General features: G+C 58.0%; 1 protein-coding gene across 1 annotated transcript in view; it reads left to right on the forward strand.

Moving 5' to 3' along the window:
* The first annotated feature begins 7,351 nt into the window (after positions 1-7,351).
* LOC118643413 (ATPase family AAA domain-containing protein 3-like) overlaps positions 7,352-19,218 on the forward strand; it is a 35,355-nt gene continuing 23,488 nt past the window's right edge. The window contains 3 exon segments of the mRNA XM_036281485.1: positions 7,352-7,430; positions 8,597-9,154; positions 10,733-11,014. Coding sequence (XP_036137378.1) covers positions 7,358-7,430; positions 8,597-9,154; positions 10,733-11,014 — 913 coding nt within the window. The 5' untranslated portion in view covers positions 7,352-7,357.

Below are 19,218 nucleotides of genomic sequence, written 5' to 3' on the forward strand. Positions count from 1 at the left end.
GATCATTTTTTATGGTCTCTTGGCATGCTTGATTTTTGGATTCCAGCTTCAATTTCTTGAACAGTTCACAGTTATTTTATCTTCTGTACCTAACAATTCCAATGTGTTAGTCTTTGGGGGGAAGGGTCTAACTTTGTCATGTGTTGTTTCTCCTGATTCTTACTAATAGCATATTGTTTCTCTGAAAGTTTGTTAATTTTTCATCGTCAGCCCATACCTGTGAAAATTTTAGGGCTGCTTCCCTCAGGAGAGGATCCCCTTTGTGGGGCGCTGCCAGCCTGGGCCCAGGCAGGGTCCTGGTTTGGTGGCCCCTCTGCAGCGCGGCACTGGCTCCGCGATCGCTGAGTGGCTCTGGCCTTGCTTCTCCATCTGGTTCCCTGCGTCATCCTGGGTCTCTGCTCACGATCCCTCTGTTTGTCTATTTTCAGTGTTTAATTTTGAAGGGAGCTTGGAGATATTTACTTCCTTGTAAGCCCAGCAGTATATTAAAAATATGTGCTTGTAATCCGTCCAGAGCCTAGTGGCAGTTGAAAAGCCTTTTAAAGGATCTAGCCTACCATATTGCCAGCTGAACTCCACCTCTGACCAGCAGGATCAAGGCTCAGATGCGCCCAGAGATCAGGGATCATGGTTCAGGGGATGAGCAGAGTCAGGGCTCATTCCGTGGCCTTGAGAAGAGCCCGCCGTGGCTGGCTCAGGTCCAGCAGGAGTCCTTGGGGTTTTCCAATTGTCTCTGCCCAGCTCTGATGCTGTTCCCAGTCAGACAGGAGCCTGGCCAGCCGCCCAGCTGCCAAGGATAACTTCCCCTGGGCCAAGGTCCCCTTCCTTCCCCTCCTGCCCAGGGTTGGGCTGGCTCTGGCCAGGCGTCTAGGATGGAGACTCTCCTGAGGATAGGCCTGGCCCTGGAGTCACCAAACAACAGCTGGGCCTGGTGGGGGTGGGGAACTCAGCTGCCTGAGCCCGCAGGGTTCATTCCTAAGGTGTGTCCCAGTGTCACAGGCCAGCCCTGAGCCCCAGGGAAGTCCTACCTCAGCCCCAGCCTGCCCCATCCGTTCACCTGTGGGGGACTATGCGAGGTTCACAGAGGCCTAGGGGGTCTGCTTTTATTTATTTTTATTTTTTAAAATATATTTTTATTGATTTTTAGAGAGAGGGGAAGGGAGAAGGAGAAAGAGATAGAAACACCCGATCAGCCGCCTCCTGCACAATCCCTACTGAGAATCGAGCCCACAACCCGGGCATGTGCTCTGACTCGGAATCGAAAAGGTGACCTCTTGGTGCACGGGTCTCCGCTCAGCCACTGAGCCACACCAGCGGTGCAGGGTCTGCTTTTAGAGGGCCATCCGTCAGGAAAATTGGGATACTGCGTGCAGGGGTGGGGGGGGCTGGGGGGGGGTAAGGGCTGACCCATCATAGAGAACCAGAAACAGGCCCCAGGGCCTGGGGAAGACTGAGGAAGACCCTTTGTTCTTTTATGTGTCCAAGGTGCCCTTTCTTACCTGCCACCATTTGGACAGGCTCCTCGTAAGGGTGGGGCAGCCTGGGCTAAGTGGAGGCAAGGACCTGGCCCTCTAGACACAATGCTCCCCCTCCTCAAGATCTGTCATTCAGATGCATATCCCAGCCTTTCTGTCCCCCTGCCCCCACTTGAGCCCCAGAGATCTCTGCGTCTCAACCTTTGCCCAGCACAGTGGCCAAGACAGAAGCCCCTCTTTCAGGGCCCCAGCCCCGGAGGCCCAGCCTCCATCCTGAAGGTGCCTCTGCTCCCTCCCCCACGAAAGCCCCTTCAACCCCAGCCTGGAATGGCCCATCCATCCCCACCCTAAAGGTCTAGGAGCACTGATCTCAATGCCCCTCTACCCACCCAGGGGCCCAAACTCATTGGGAAGCAGGTGCCGGCTACTGGATGGGTCAAAGGGGGACCTTTACTTGGGACAATGCAGATTCTTGCCCCACCCAGGTGCCCAGACCCCTGCCCTGTAAGAACATGCCTGGCTGTGGGGGCCTCCACGCACCTGTGTGTGTGTGTGTGTGTGTGTGTGTGTGTGTGTGCCTGCGCACCAGCATGTTCTGGCTTGTGCCTGTGAGCATCTATCCCATCCACCCCCCACACACCCTGGGGGGAGGTGTTGTCCTGACCCTACAAGAGCTGGAGACTGTGCAAGGTTCCCTGACCTGCCCAAGGTCGTTTATTCATGCACAAAGTATTTTCTGGGAACTGAGGCATCTGCAGCATACCCTCAGACAGTGAGGAGTGGCCAGGGATTGGGCCAGTTCCATCCCTCAGCTTGCACCCAGGTGTGAACCCTACCCCCACCCAGGCATGTGGGTCAGGGAAGGGGTGCTGGGCAGGAAGTTAGCTGGGGTGGGTGGGCCGGGTAGAGTGGGAGGAAAAAGCTCTCTACACCCGAGGCTCCTCTGGCGGTCTAATAATCAGACAGACATGAGACAGAGTAGCAATAGAATGTAACCAAACTTGAGATGCATATATGTTTGGGAACCCTGCACACATGTGCCACAGACCCGCACATGCACGAGAGGATCAGAGCTAGAAGGGAACATGGGGATATAGGACATCCTGAGCCAGGGACAGGTAAGGCACCTTGGGGGCTTCAAAGGCTGTTGCAGGTTGATAAGAAGAGCAGAGGCTTAGTAAATAGAAACTTGTTCTGCCCTAGAGATAGGTCACAACAAGTTACTGCTGATAATTTTTTACTAAGGGCAAGGCCGCTGACTCAAGTTCTTCCAGGTAGTTAAGGGAGGAGCAGAAGTGTCTCTGGAGCCTAAGGCTAAAGCTGCCTTTAGCTCAAAACCCTCTGCATACCACTGAAGCACATCTTGGGGTCAGTTGATCTGGACCCCCACAGTAAGAACAGGCAGAGCCTGGCGCTGGCTCTGAGGTCTAAGGCCCCTGCTCCCTGGGCCCCACTCCCACTTCTGGGGAGTCCCCCCAAGGTGTTGACACAGGTCTGTCCCTCATGCTCTCTCCTTCCCCATGCAAGCCTGTCTGGACCCTGCCTGGGGTGGGCACAGGGTGCAGTGGTCGCCTCCCTGTAATAGAAGGTTCCAGCAGAGGGAACCAAAGCTCAGGGCCCCACCTGGAGGACACCACCATTAGTTCCCCGCACAGACTGAAAACCCAGGAGAGTTCTGGATGCCTGCCTCCCAGCCCTGCCCATTCGACTCTATCTCTGACAGCAGACACCCAGGTGTCTCCTCAGAGGCCTGGCATCAGCCCACCCGCCCACGAGCCCTGGCCTGCCCCACGAGGCCTTGCAGCCCACGCCGTCCCTGTCTGTCTCCCAGCCTCCCCATTGCTATCTGCCTGCTCCAAACCCAGGGTCTCAGCACTTCCTGTGGCTCCTGCCCCCGTGGGCTAACACAGCCCGCCCTCGGTAGAGGGGAATTTTTGCAGGCACGTCACCGCTTGTCCCCCTTCCAACCCTGCAGTGCTGGGAGGACGGGCTGTCTGTGCCCAGTACTTGTGTCCCCACTGCAGAATCTGCCTGTGGCCGGGCTCAGCACAGAGGATGAGTGAACGCAGAGGGGTGGTACCCACCCTGCACTTAGGCTGCTCAACCCACCAGCCGGCTTCCCTGACACCCTGGCAGGGAGATTGGGTAGGGGATCCGATCTAGGGCCACAGGGTGCAGGTCTGGGCTCCTGGGCAGTGAGGGGCTGGGACCTACAGACCCCAGACAAGTCCCCAGGCCCTGGCACGTCCCTGACCGTAAACAGGCAGGTTGCGTCTTGAAGAATGTGCCTGTAGGGCAGCTGGGTGGGCTTGGAAGGGGCCTCTGGGCCCTGCTGTTCTCAGCTGTGTCCCACTTACTGTTGTGGGGTGAGGTCAGGGGCCCTTGGCTTGCCCACACCCTTGCCCCAGGCCCAGGGCAATCACCCCCCTTTCGTGGTTCTGCCCCTACTACATATGTGTGGGTAGATACAGCAACGTGAAAAACAGAGGAAGGGGGGCACCCCCTGCAGGGTGGGGGCAGGGCCCAGGCCCATCTGCTCCTCAGGCCCAGCAGAGAGCCCTAGGCTAGGGCCAGGGGTGAGGTCAGAGGCCCCGGGAGCTGCCCTTTTCCTTGGGGTCAACATGACTGCAGTGAGCTGGGGACAAAAGGCCCTTCTTCTCTTCAGAGGCCTGGACTGTGCGGAGGAGGGAGCGGGCTCAGACCGGGTGGGGGCAGGGCGGGGCCTGCAGCCTTGCCCCTGGATTTCCCGGAACCCTCTCCACCTGCCTGTGGACAGACAGGCGGGGTGGCCAGCTCCAGGAAGTGATGCATTGGGGCTCCCATCTGAGTCAAGGCCATCAGGCCAAGGCCAGGACCAAGCAGGGCTGGGCCCCCTTGGGGGTGGGGGGGAACGACCTGGGGGCCCCGGGCTGGCTGTGATCTGGCGCCTCTGTTCTTCTCTGGCCCCTCCTCGCCCCCAGCCTGCCTGCCTTCAGAGAGGAGCTTTCCGGACCATTATATTTATATTTCCTCTGGCGTCTGCCTCAAGCTCAGCCCTGGCCCTGACCACTGCACCCCTGGCTGACCCTAGCTCCCTGGGGACTCTCTGTCTGGCCATGTCTCCCTAGGGCAAGGGTGGGGGCTGCAGGACACAGAAACAAGATTTGGGGTCAGGGAGCAGAGCCGATGATGAAGAAGCAGGGGAGCCCTGGCCAGTTTGGCTCAGCGGTTGGAGCGTCGGCCCGCGGTCCGGAGAGACCGGGGTTCGGTTCCCGCTAAGGGCACGTACTTCGGTTGCAGTTTGTCCCCGGCCCTGGTTGGTCGTGCGGGTGGCAGCCACTCGATGTGTCCCTTTCACGTCGATGTTTCTCTCTCTCTCTCTCCCCCTTCCTCTCTCTCCCTCCCACTCTATCTGTACAAAAAATGGAAAAAAAAAAAAAAAAAAGAAGCAGGGGAGTCTTCTGAGGGTCAGGTGGGAGCTCAACCCGAGCAGCAGAAGTGACTCCAGGCAGAGCTGAGGAGGAGCCCCCTGCCAGGGCTGGGTAGAGGCCCTGGCTGAAGACTACTGATGCTGAGACTCTCATCCCTTCTTCCTCTGATGCAGAGGCTGGAGGCAGGAGGGCAGCTGCTTCCTCAAGGGCTTGAGTCGCAGCCAAGAAGACCCGCTCAGTTTTTCCAGAAGGGACGGAAACTTCCCTGTCAGCCCTGCAACACAGGCCTTGCTGGGGCCCGCCCGTTGGGCAGGAGTGGGGGACAAACAGGGAAGCCACGGCCGTGCCACAGGGGGGACCCACCATGGCCCAGCTCCCTGCCCTAGGTGGGTGGTACCCAGGGAGATGGAGGATGAACCAAGAAGTGTTTGTATGTGTCTACATGAGTGTGTCACCCCTGGGGCCCCCTGGGCCTCCTCCAGCTGTTGCTGCGGCCTGACCTTGGCCTCTGCTCACAGTCCCCATCTCCCCAGCAGCCCTGGGTAGCCGCACATGCTGGGGAGCTGGGGGCCAAGCAGAGCTTCTCTGGGCAGCACACCCTGGACTTTGGGGGGCCCAGCCCATTGCTCCCCTCATGGGGCCCAGGCGGAAGCACCAGGCAGTTTCTGGTCCCCGCCGAGGCCTGAGGTCTGTGGAGCTGAGCCAGCATGGCCACTGCCAAGATTCCCGGGGAGGGGTGGGGGCGGCGGGGACACAGTTCTCATTTTGTTCCTGCCCCTGCTCCTCAAGCTCAGCTGAACTGCTTCCTTTTTTAGGCAAAGTGGAACTCGGCCTGTCTGCAGCTTCTCACCTGCCAGAAAGGGAGGAAGGAAAACCACTGAGTCCCATCCTGACCTGCAGAGCATCCCCCCGGGAGGGTGGGAAGGGAGGGAACATCCTGGCAGAGTGGCCTTGGGGGGGTCTGTGCCCCCAACTCCACAGAGAGGAATGGCTGGGAGGGGGTTACGCCTCAGAAGGCATCTTAGGAGTGAGGGGTCTGGGCAGGCTCTCCTCAACCTCAGCTCCTGCCCAGGGGGCACTGCCCTCCCCAACCTAAGGGCAGGAAATCTGCCCTGGGGGGCTAGTACCCCTTGGGATGCCCCCTGCAGCCAGCCATTTCTGGTTTGACCTAGCAAGGCTCAAAGGGCTCACCAGCAGGACCCTCCGGAGGGGGACTCCAGTGGGTTGCTGGGGGTCTGTCCTCAGATGTGGAGTTTGACGCAGCCCGGTCTACGCCCCTTATTGGGCCGGGTGTATGGGGACAGCAGTAGGTCTAGCATGGTCACACAGGACAGGCCTGAACCAGCATCCCCAGCTCCCATACCTTTTCTTCCAAGAAGCCAGGTGGGGTGGGGGTTTGTGTCCCCCCAAAAGCCCACCTTCGGGTCTCAGGTTTCTGTGCTATGTCCAATGCTCTGTGTCTTTTCTTTTTTTTAATCCTCATCTGAGGATATTTTTCTATGTATCATCAGATAGAGTGGGAGAGAGGAAGTGGGGGGGAGAGAGAGAGAAACATTGATGTGAGAGAGACACATTGACTGGTTGACTGCCACGCAACCTGACCAGGGCCCAGACAAACCGCAACCGAGGTACATGCCCTTATTGGAATTGAACCCATGACTCATTGGTCTTCGGGCCGATGCTCTAACCATTGAGCGAAACTGGCCAGGGCTTTGTGTCTTTTCTAAATTCAGCCCTTCCAATCCCCATTGGCCAGTTCCTGGGGACACAGTCTCAGTCGCGGCACACCTCCCCACCCCCAGCCCTGTGGCCCGATGGAGGCTAGGGCCTGGGCCTTGTTAGGGGTACCTTGTTCTTGGTGTCACCCCTACCCTTTCACACCTCCTGGGTCCTGGGGCCTGGCTTCAGGGACTCCCAGCCCTGCGACAACCTGGGCAGTGGGCATGTAGATGACCCGACTTAGGGGCCCATCTGCTCCTGGCTGGGAGCAGGGGCAGAGCAGACCCCACTGTCTCATAGCTGTAAAGAAAGACCACAGTGTCCTCCAGCCAGTGTGACTCAGTGGACTGAGTACTGTCCCATGGACTGCGAGGTGCCGATTCAATTCCTGGTCAGGGCACATGCCTGGGTTGCGGGCTGGATCCCCAGTAGGAGGTGTGCAGGGGGCAGGCAATCAGTGTTTCTGTCTCTCCCTTTCTCTCTCCAAAGTCCAAAAAAAAAAGAAAAAGAAAGACTGCAGTATCTGTGTGCACACACGCCCAGAGTGCGCGTCTGGGTCCCTCTGTAAGCGCGCTCCCCCGAGTCTGTGCGCCCCGGCTCGCGGCTGAGCGCGCGCCTCGGGGCGGGGCCTCCGGGGCGGGGCCTCCGGGGGCGGGGCCCGGGTCCAGCGAGTGCGGCGACGCGTGTTGCCGCCCAGGAGCGAGCCAGCGAGAGGCCGACGGAGTCCGAGCGCGGCGGGTTCCGTCGGGCGCGATGCTGCTCTGGACGGCGCTCGGCCTGGCCCTGAGCCTGGCGCTGGCGCTGGCGCGGAGCGGCGCGGAGAACGGTGAGTGCGGCGGCTGGCGGACCTGACTCCGGCACCCCCACCCCGCTGCCCTCGCGGGGCAGTCGCTCTCCTCCCGCGGCCGCGGGGCGGGGGCGGCCGGCGCGGCACCCCACCCACCTGCATTGGGCGGACCCAGATGCCCCAGGCGGCTCCACCGAGCGAGCGCCGGGACGTGGAGGCCGCCATCTGCTCCGTCGGCGTCTCCACCGGATCGTGGGGCCTGGACGGGAGGGGTGGTGTGTGCCGGGAGGCTGTTCCTGCCTCAGTTTCCCTCTCCTTGGAATGACCCTTAGTGGAGGAATGACAAGCAGGTTGGAGTCGCCCCACCGAATTAGGGAAAACTGAGGCTCCAAGGCCCAGACCAGAACTCAGAAACCCCAGTCCTCGTCTGCAAATGGCCCAGTGGTGGAGGGGCCCATCTATCCCATGGGGGTGCCGAGGGAAAGGGGGAGGCCCGGGAGGCGCTGGTGGAACCTTCAGGCTGCTGCATCAGGTAACTTGCTTCCTGGGTCCAGATGGAGCAGAGGATGGGGGCCAGGGGAGGGTGACATCATCTGTAAGTGGGGTTAAAACTTCAGCCTGGCCATCTGGGCTGTGGGAGGGGCTGTGATCAGTGCTCTGTCTCCCCTATCTCCCCACCTCTGCCCACAGTCTTCCCAGCTGCTGTGCCCCCCCCCCCCCATGTCCACCTGTTGCCTTACTCCGGGCTGAGCTGTATGGCTGAACTCCAGCCTGGGGGCTGCTTCTCTGGAAGACAAGCCTGAGGGAGCAGCCCCTATCCGCCCAGGCCTGCCCACTTGGCACTCCTGAGCACTGGGCCAGGACCCTTGGCTCCAGCTAGCTTGCAGTCTGCTGAGGAAAGGGAGGGTGTGGGGGCTTGGAGGAGTCAGCTTTCCTTTACAGATATGAGATGTAAGCTTGGAAAGTGGCTGGGGTGCAGAGTTGGGACCCATTGAGAGTGTGGACCTCTTGTTGGCTCAGGACCCCTCTGCCCCCTGGATGCCACCCCCAGGACCTTTGGGGGTGGGACTGAGCAGGCTTTTAAGGCCTATTTGGGTGAAGGCAAGTGCCTGCTTAGGGAAAGCTCAGGCCCTTGGGGTTCTGCCAAGGGTGTGGGGCTGTCTGGGAGCCACCACCTGGGGCTGAACCCTCCCTCTCTTCCCTAGGGCCCCAGGCATCAGCCCCCCAGGGAGACCTGCTCTTTCTGTTGGACAGCTCGGCCAGCGTGTCTCATTATGAGTTTTCCCGAGTTCGGGAGTTTTTGGGGCAGCTGGCAGCCCCACTGCCCCTGGGCCCTGGGGCCCTGCGTGCCAGCCTGGTGCATGTCAGCAGCCGGCCACACACCGAGTTCCCCTTTGGCCAGCACAGCTCAGGTGCGGCTGTCCAGGATGCCATACGTGCTGCAGCTCAGCTCATGGGCAACACCAACACTGGCCTGGCGCTGGCATATGCCAGGGAGCAGCTGTTTGCAGAAGCTGCAGGGGCCAGGCCGGGGGTGCCCAAGGTACTGGTGTGGGTGACAGATGGTGGCTCCAGAGACCCCGTGGGGCCCCCCATGCAGGAGCTGAAGGACCTGGGCGTCACCGTCTTTATCATCAGTACTGGCCGAGGCAACCTCCTGGAGCTGTCAGATGCCGCCTCGGCCCCTGCTGAGAAGCACCTGCACTTTGTGGATGTGGACGACCTGCACATCATTGCCCAGGAGCTGAGGAGCTCCATTCTCGGTAGGTGGGAGGGAGCGGGTGACCCCTGCTAGAATCCAGGAAGAGGGGCCAGGGCTGCAGGACATTGATGCTCCCCAGGGGTTCATCCTGGAGGTGCCCCACCACCTGGGCTGTGGAGGGATAGGGGCAGGCCTGTGTAAACAACTCCAGGTGGGGCTCTCTCTGATGGGTCCAGCCCATTGCTGGAGGCCACATGGAGTTGGGGGCCTGGTTTGGGCTCATGGACTGAGGGCTGCACTGGTGGGGTGTGGCCGAGTGGTGAGGAAGAGGAAGGAGGTTCCAAGCCCGAGGACTCTGCAGGTGGGTAGCAGGTGGTCCTGTACGTGTGCCAGAGCTCACCATGCCTGGAGCTGGGAGCCAGGTCAGGAGGGGCTGGGACGGCCTCCATAGGGCTCTACTTCACCTCAGTGCTCCCCAGGGTAAGGACAGCTAGAGGGCTTTAAGCAGGTTTGCTAGCAGCTCCCCAAAGTTTTTCTTCTGAACTCCTGATCCAGCCAAAGTGCACTGAGGGCAGGACTGGAAATGGAGGGCCTGGTCACTGCTCAGCCTGCTGGTGCCCCTGAAAAATGCCACTAACCCCAGGGTTCTTCCCAAGTCTCTACCTGTCGGTTAATCATCCACCTGAAACCAGAGGGGTTCGACTGTAGGTTGCAGAGGGGTACAAGGTGCCCCTGGATGCCCCAGGTCAACCACTGTAGCTGAGCCTGGAGGGGACAGCAGGAGGAAAAGTAAGCCACTAGACAGGAAAAAGGGAGGCTGCAGGGCAGTCAGGCAGTGTGGGGGGCTCCTGGGATTGGGAGTGGGTCTGTATGTGGGGGATGGGCAGGAGAGTGAGTGCCAGGCTGGCAGTTGGGGATGTCAGCATTAGAAAAGGAAACAACAGGATCGTGACAGGCTTAACCCTGCCCAGACATGTATCAGCCACCTCCGCCGGCACTGTCACAGATGATGGCTCAGGAGTAATGCATGTTTGGGGATCCCACTTTGGGGGTCACATTCTCCTGGGGACCTGAGGCAGACAGCATGCCCAACCCCAGGTCCAGCTGCTCCTGGACTTGTCACATCTCTACCACCCCTCAGGGCGTCCCCTCGTGGCCCCCCATCTCCTGGCTGCACCGTGGGCCCCCTTTGCTTTGACTATCCAGAGCTAAGCTGACTGCGGACCCTGTGCCACTCTGGCTGGGTCAGGGGTTAGTCCTCTGTTCTCAGATACCATCTGGGGCCCTGTCACCTTTCAGGGGCCCTTGTCCAGGCCACTGGAGTGGGTGGGAAGTGACCCAGATGGCTTCCTAGAGGGGTGGAGCTGAGGCGCGGAGGGATGCTCCTGATGGGGCCCGAAGTGGGGGCTGCATTCCTGTCTTTCCCCCAGCCCTGTCACGGGTTTGCATATTATTAGCATCTGCTAGAGTGGAGCCTGGCCTGGCTCCCCAGCACTCCTGTTCCCTGCGTCTCCCTGGTGGGTACCCCCCACACACCCCGCCCATATCTCTCTAAGGGTCTTCCTTGAGTCAGCAGTCAGGGCCCAGGCCCTGCGTGAGGGACTGACCTCGGTTCCCTGGCTCCCTGAACCACCCGCAGACGCTATGCAGCCGCAGCAGCAGCTCCGTGCCTCTGAGGTCACGTCCAGCAGCTTCCGCCTGGCCTGGCCACCCCTGCTGACCACTGAGTCGGGCTATTACGTGCTGGAACTGGCACCCAGCTCAGAACCGGGAACGACGCGTCGCCAGCAGTTGCCGGGGAACGCCACGGGCTGGGCTTGGGCCGACCTGGACCCCGACACAGACTACGACGTGGCGCTGGTGCCCGAATCCAATGTACACCCCGTGAGGCCGCAGCACCTACGGGTGCGCACGCTACCTGGTGAGGCGGGGGACGCGGGCATGGGGCGTGGGCGCGCGGAGTGAGGGGCGCGGGGACCCGGGCGACGCCCCCACCCACTCACGGGCGCTTCCCCCGCAGAAGAGGCCGGGCCGGAGCGCATCGTCATCTCGCACGTCAGGCCGCACAGCCTGCGCGTGAGCTGGGCCCCGGCGCTGGGCCCGGCCGCCGCGCTCGGCTACCACGTGCAGTTCGGGCCGCTGCGGGGCGGGGCGGCGCAGCGCGTGGACGTGCCCGCGGGCGGCAACAGCACCACGCTGCAGGGCCTGGCGCCCGGCACCGCCTACCTGGTGACCGTCACGGCGGCCTTCCGCTCGGGCCGCGAGAGGGCGATGTCGGCCAAGGCCTGCACGCCCGACAGCGAGCGCAGCCGCGCCCCGCGCCCCCCGCCGCCGCCGGGGGCCCCGGGCCGGGGCCCGTGAGCCGGACACCCTGCGCAGTCGAGGGCCCCTTCTCCCGATCCCCGGTGGGGGAGGCGCCCGCCGCCGAAACCAGAGTCTTGTCCTGGGGGCTGGGGGTGCGGGCCGGGCCTTGGCCGCGTGGCGACTCCGCGTGACCCCCAAGACCGCTCTCCGCGGCCGGAGCCTGACTCCTCGGCCTGACCCACCGCTGCAGCCCTGGCAGCAGCGCTAGCCATCGAGACCTCTCCCCTGCCCGGCCCAGAACTGGACGTTCGGTGGTGTCCTGTGGGCAGGATTTATCGGGGAGATGGATTGGGAGTCAGGGCGCGGGTTGAGAACATCAGACCAGGACAGGCCCAGGACTGGAGGGCGGTGGGGTAGCCGAAACCCCCACTTGTGCGAAGGGCCAGCCCCTCTGGGGCGAGAGCTGGTATCCGGAGCTTGGTCCAGCTGGCCACTCAGGTCCTGGATGTTGATAGAAGGTGAATGGGGGAAGGGGAGGAGCGGGCTCCAGGCAGGTCCCAAAGGCTTTCTGGAGGAGACAGGACTGCCAAAGGGCAGGGAGGAGTGTTGGGAGGTGGACGCTGTGGTCAGCGCCTGGTGGGTTGAAAGGTGGTCTTAACCAGAATGTCCGCTGGTGGCTTGGGGGCAGTGTCTGGTAGAGACAGTGGCCCTGCCTTCCTTTCCTGACCTTGCCGGGCCCAGCTACAGGCACCTTTTGGGACGACCAGAGCCTGGCGTTCATGACCCTGGGGATCACTGGCAGGGACCCTCCTGTTGCTTCTGAGTGGGGTCTTCCATGCTGGGGTGGGGACAGACAAGGTTCCCTTGGGTGGATTCACCCTAGCAATTCTCTGCATGTTCTAACACCTCCCTTCCATCACTACTTACTATTGGGGCCACCAGACCAGTCCCAAGGGCAGACAGTACTACTGTCCCTCAGCCCCACCAGGCACATCCTCTGCCTCTTCCCTACTAACGTCCCACACTTTAAAATACAGTAAATCAGATTTAAACTGAATCCTACGGTCTCCTTAGAATCTTTACTCCTTGTCAAACACCCAGCCCTGTAAAAGGGTAAAGGTCTCGGTGGAGGACCTGTGCGCCAGCTGGTGCTCGGGAAGGGGGGCTTCTGTGACCCCTCCGTGCACCTCCTATTGAGAGAGCCCTGTCTGTTCCTGTGGGCCCGGATTCCGCACTTTGGATGGGGCATGTGCTGGAACGGTGGGGTCTGGCTCTTCAGGGCTGCCCCCAGCCACCTCAGCCTTCTGCCCTCTTCTGGCAAGGTGACGCCCTGAACTGCAATGTGACTTTGCCCCCACGGAGCAGCTGCAGGGTTGAGAGGTGGTCTCCCCGCCCTGACAGTGTTCTGGGGCTGGCGGGGTGTGTGTGTGTGTATCTGCCTTCGCTCTCTGAGTATCACGTGGCCCCTGCCCTGGCGGAAGACCTGCACCACCCACTAGTTCAGTGTGCTAGGCATTGGTGGGGGCCCGCTGTGTGGCAGCCCAGGGTTTGTCTGTGTGACAATGGCATGAGCGACAAAGGCTCCCCTGTCCCACGACCCTGACTGCGTGAGCAGAATGAGCAGATTGGGAAGGGGAGCTGAGGTGGTGGGTCCAGGGCCCTGGGGTAGACGGCAGTGCCTGGCCAGGCCAGACTTGGTTGGGGGCACTCTGTTAGGTGGGTGTTGGATTTCTTCTTCATGTTGCCCAACCTGCTCAAATCAGGCTCAGGGGATCCTGAGTGGGATGGTGGCCTGTGTGTCTGTGGGCTTCTGTTTACACCCCGACTGGTGGTCAGCAGGCAGCCAAGGATCAGAGATTCCTATGAGCTCAGCAGCTGCCCTGTCCTGAGGCTGGTAGGTGTAAACAGCAGGGTCCCAGGGCCTGGGCCTTAAGCTTGATCTACCCCTGAGGGTCAGAATTTCCCTCATGCAAATTGTGCCCCCCACACTGAGCCTTTCAGGTGCTCATGGGTCCAAGACCCCTGGCCACCCAGAGAAGTCCCCCTTCCACATTGAGCCCCTGCCCACTAGCTGGTTTTTTCCAATGGCTCAGTCACCCGTTCGAGACATGCTGAGTGGTGAGTTCCTTTCTCCAAACATGCCTGCAACCCCAAGAGAGGGCAGAACAGCTGAAGACATGCTCATACTCCCTGAAGGGGCTCTGGTTCCCTCATCTCTGCTGGATGCTGAGGCCCAGGGAGAGGGACCCAGCTCCCTTCTCCCTGCCAGAGAATGTCTTCCCGGTGGCCCTTATCTCGGAAGCACCGCCCTTTGCATCACCCCAGGCAGTTCCCGAAGGTCTTGGAATCTGTGCCACATCTGGGAGCAGTCTGGAGGAAACAGTTTTGTCCTGGTCTCCCTCCCTTCCCTGATGTTCAGGCCCAGACCCCTCAGTCCCTCTGGGTTCACACCTGCCAGGACTGACCCTCTCCACACACAGAAGGCAACTGTGGGCCTCCCCACAAACCACGCAAACCTGAAAGGGCTGTGCTGAGGTTGCATCTGCTTGAGATGGTTGAGAACCTCGAAGCAGCAGGCGTGGGCGGGGCTGGGAGGGTCCTGGCCGCTGGGAGGGGACCCAAGGGGAGGCTCCTCCAGCGAATGGGGTGCCCACAGGAGGGCTGTTTTCACAGCTGTGCCTTTTCTACTGACATCCCTCCTTTGATGAGAGATCCGGGGGTTCACCAAGGCTCTCTCATGTTCATTCATTCTCCACGGGGTCTTCCCTGCTGCCCTGGGCTGACCACGTGGCCGGTCATGGCTCTCCAGCTTGTGAGCTCTTGGACAAAAGCTGTCTGTGAGGAGACCAGAAAGCAGCGGGGGTCTGGAGCCCCCATCTCTGTCAGTGAGGTCCACCAGTGGGTGGTGCAGCCAGTGCAGGACTTGGCTCAAGCAGGAGCCGTTTCCATGGCAACAACTCCTGGTACGGGGCATGCCAGTTGCCAGTCCCCAGTCTCTTGCCAGGGCGAGGGGACAGTTTAGGAAAATCAAAACTCAAGTGCACAGTTGTGTGTCTGCTACTTTTTTCTCGGGATGAAAAGTTTTCTTCCAACATCCATTAAAACAAATAAAATGCCAGTGGAATTCGTATGTCCTCGTAGAAGTGAGTATGCTGAGGTGGGGACACAGGGGGACCCTGCCCATTGGTACCCAGTCCGGGCAGGGGGGCTCCTAACCCCACTGCCATTCTCTGGAGGGGCTGAAGTCTCCTGGGCAGGGGCGGGATTTGGCGGGGGCAACCCCTACTTACTGTGTTCTCATTAAAACACCTGCCACTCAACTGCCCACATTTCAGAAATGCAGGTGTGTGCACTCATGACAGATGATAGCGTCTAGCCACCACTGTGAGAGCTTTACCGGAAGAAAAGGCCCCGTCCCCACCAGTGTGGGCAGGGAGAGCCCCTGACCACAGCGCCCACGGGAGTGGAGGCCGTGGCTTCCCTGGGTGATCAGTGCTGCCAGAGAGAGGGTGGAAACTGAGCCGGCCGGCTCCTGCTGCCTCCTCTGCTCCAGGGCCAGCCCTCACTGGACACGAAAGTGCTCCAGGTGAGGCTGGGGGGCTCCTCCTGGGTTGGTCCCACACGTGCCCACTCCCAGCCCCTCCCAGAGGACACCCGGGCTCCCTGAGTGGCCAAGGGGTTTGAGTGACTGCTTCTGAGGTCTTTCCAGACTGTGCAGCTGACCTGCTTTTCTCCTGGGAAGGCAGGTCCAGCTCACCCCTGCAAAGGGCCGGCTGGTGCTCACAGCATGTCTCCTATCATCAGGGCAGGTGGGCAAACAAGTGCCTGGGCCAAGGGCCCCCCACCCCAAGTGCCTCTGGGGATGGCCTGCGCCAACCTTCTACTGGGTGGTTCTCTTTGGACCCAGCTGGCAGGTGGGGGGAGCTTCCATGGAGGACAGGTCGGTGGGCTGGAGCACACAAGCAGGCAACTGCTGACCTAAATATAAACACCTGTGGGAGGACAATCCTGGAGGCGCAGTGAGCTTTGGGTCAGTCCCTCTCCAGTGCTGGGCCCAAGGCAGCAGGTGTCCAAGGGCTCCGTGTGGCTATCCTCATGACCTCTCCTTAACCCCAGGGCCATGGGGAGCATCTGCGGGGGCCCTGTGGAGAGCAAATCAATTCCATAACATGAGAAGCTACTATGAATCAAAGCACAGATACACAAACAAAGGATACAAACCGCAACAGATACACAGTGCTCAGGTATGAGACAGAAGGCAATGTCCAGTCACACAGTAGCTTGACACCTGTCGGATGTGGTGTTCCTGAAGCAGTTTCCAAAGATGGGGCAAAGGACTTTGGTTTACCTGGTTTACAGGTTTGGTCCTTCGCATATTTGCAATTCCAGTCTTAAGATTTGTCCATTTTTGCCCAGCCGATGTGGCTCAGGGGTTGAGCTCCCCTGGTCGATTCCCAGTCAGGGTAGTGAGCTCAATCCCCAGTAGGGGGCATGCAGGAGGCATCCAATTGATGTCTCTCATCCATGTTTCTATCTCTCCCTCTCTAAATAAATAAATAAAACATTTAAAAAAAAATTGTCCATTTTACCTTTAAAACATCTTTTTTTTTTTTTTAATTGTAAAAAGTATTCAACATATGCAGACATAAAAAGCATTTTGAAATTAGTTGAGATAGTGTACTTCTCTACTCTTTGGAATTCATTTAGCTAGACAAATCTGGTGCCCATGTTGAATAGGAGTCGATGACAAGTATATAAGCAAACTTTCTCATTATGCTTGGATCTGGGGTAGATTTCCATCCATCATTGCCCTGGCACCTGTCAGTTACCATATACAATGTCAAATGCAAAGCCTCCATGGAAATAGTCTAGTTTTTATGAGAACAGTGGTGGTAGCTGTGGTGTAACAATGTAAAACTTTATGTCGAGTTACATGGGCATTAAATCACTACTGTGACAGCAGGGAGGGGAGTTCCGTCTAGTTTTTGCATTATGTAACTCTGATGGCCTTACAGCTTTAACAAACCAAATGGAAACAACCTCTGTTCCAAATCCCATTCTTTGTCTAGAGATAACATCTATTCATTTTCAAGGTAGAGTTTTATGTGTCCATTCTTAAACCACAAGGAAATCACCTCTCAACTAATTTTGGGTGCGTGGCTCTTCATTATTTTAAATAAGTACGTGTGTGTGTGTGTGTGTGTGTGTATATATATGTATATATATATATATATATATATATATCTCCTCACCCGAGGACATTTTTGCATTTATCTTCAGATAGAGCAGGAGGAAGAGAGAGAGAGAGACATTGATGTGAGAGAGACACATCAAGTGGTTGCTACCCACACGACCCCAACCGGGGCCAGGGACAAACCGCAACCAAGGTACGTGCCCTTAGCAAGAACTGAACCTGGGACTCTCTGGTCTGCGGGCCGATGCTCTAACCGCTGAGCCAAACCGGCCAGGGCTAATTATATTTTTACTGAGTTTCAGAGAGAAAAACATGGATGTGAGAGAGAAACATTGATCAACTGCCAGTTGAGCCCACAACCCGGGCATGTTCCCGGGCACTGGGAATCAAACCAGTGACCTTTTGGTGCATGAGACAATGCCTAACCACCTGAGCCACACCAGCCAGGGCAAGGAACTCTACATTTAATACTGGCATTTATTATCTAGTCAAACCCTGCACATGCTCTTCAGACCAATCCAATTTGGGACCTTCAACATTTCTGTGTTAATAAAATAAGGTGTGGCCCTGGCCTGTGTGGCTCAGTTCTTTGAGTGGTGTCCTGTGCACCAGAAGGTCTCCAGTTTGATTCCAGGTTAGGGCACATATCCAGGTTTTGGGTTTGGAGGTGGCTGATATTTCTCTATCTCCTTCTCTCTTCCTCTCTCTAAAGTCAATAAAAACATATTTTGTAAAAAGGTGTGGAATTTGTAGATTCAATAAGGCCTGTTTTTTCCTCATGCCCATTATGTGAGAGGCCCCCAAGTTTAAGCAGATGAGGTGTGGTCCATGGGAGACACCAGGCAGGTTGATGTCTGCAGCCTGGTGCAGGGAAATCCAGGGGCTGGATTGCAGGGGGCCTCTGGCTACAGTGGAAAGCACAGCTCTGGTGTGCTGTGCAGATCCCCTGTCTGGCCAGGTTCAGGGGACTCAGAAACCATGCATGCTGCTAGGACTCTGGGGGCAGAGTGCTCTGCACTCAGCCTGGGTGGGGCCCCCTCCACTCCTACTGGCCTGGGCTCCCAAGGCAGCTGTGTCCCCCCACTCTGGGCTCCAGGTCAGGCTAGAGGCCAAGCTGTCCACCTGCATCTTTTAAAAATATATATATATTTACTGATTTTTTTTTATCCTCACCCGAGGGCATTTTTCCATTTTTTTGTTCAGATAGAGTGGGAGGGAGAGAGAGAAACATCGATGTGAAAGGTATACATCGAGTGGCTGCCTCCCGCACGACCCAACCAGGGCTGGGACAAACTGCGACCGAGGCATGTGCCCTTAGTGGGAACCGAACCCAGGTCTCTCTGGACTGCAGGATGACGATCTAACCGCTGAGCCAAACAGGCTACTGATTTTTTTTTTTTTTGTAGAGAGGGAGAGATAGCAACATTGATCAGTTGCCTCTTGCACGCCCCCGACTGGGATTGAGTCACAATCTGGGCATGTGCCCTGATAGAGAATCGAACTGGGACCTCTCAGTCCATGGGACTGTGCTCAATCCACTGAGCCACACTGGCCAGGCTCCACCTGCATCTTTTTATTTTATTTTATTTTATTTTATTTATTGATTTTAGAGAGAAAGTGAGAGGGAGGGAGAGAGAGAAACATTGATGAGAGAGAACATCGATTGGCTGCCTCCTGCATACCCCCACTGGGGATTAGGCCCACAACCTGGGCATGTGTCCTGACCGGGAATCGAACCAGCAACCTCTTGGTGCGGGGTCAATGCTCAACCACTGAGCCACACTGGCTGGACTCCACCTGCATCTTAAAAAAAAAAATTTTTTTTCTTTATTGAGTTGAGAGAGAGAGAGAGAAACATCGATGAGAGAGAACATCGGTTGGCTGCCTCCTGCATGCCCCTCATTGGGGATTGGGCCCACAACCTGGGCATGTGTCCTGACCAGGAATTGAACTGATGACCTCTTGGTGCATGGGTCGATGCTCAACCACTGAGCCACACTGGCTGGACTCCACCTGCATCTTTAACCTGTGGAGTTTCTCCTCCAGGTCTCCAATGCTGGAGGGCTCCCTCAGAAGATAGCTGTACTGTGGGGAGGGGGATGTTGGGGAAATCCCGTTGGTAAAAGGGCTCAGCCTGAGCAGAGGTGAAACCCACATTTATCAATCAAACATGACTGTGTCAGGTAGAAAGCACCACCATCATAGCCCCCTTTATCTATTAAGTTATTAAAAACATTTTTTTTTTCTTTATTGATTTTAGTGAGTGAGGGAGAGGGAGAGAGAGAGAGAGAGAAACATTATGAAAGAACATCCGATTGGCTGCCTCCTGCATGCCCCCACTGGAGATTTGGCTCACAACCTGGGCATGTGCCCTGACTGGGAATTGAACCAGCAACCTCTTGGTGCATGGGTCAATGCTCAACCACTGAGCCAAAGTGGCCAGGGCAGCCCCTTTATTTTTTATTTAAATTTTTATAAAATTTATTATTTATTTATTTTTTAATCCTCACCTGAGGATATTTTTCCATTATCTTCAGGGAGGGAGGGAGAGAGAGAGAGAGAGAAACATAGATGTGAGAGAGACACATCGATTGGTTGCCTCCCGCACAACCCTGACCAGGGCTGGG

This window comes from Molossus molossus, unplaced genomic scaffold (assembly GCF_014108415.1).
Source record: "Molossus molossus isolate mMolMol1 unplaced genomic scaffold, mMolMol1.p scaffold_m16_p_35, whole genome shotgun sequence".
Lineage (NCBI taxonomy): Eukaryota > Metazoa > Chordata > Mammalia > Chiroptera > Molossidae > Molossus > Molossus molossus.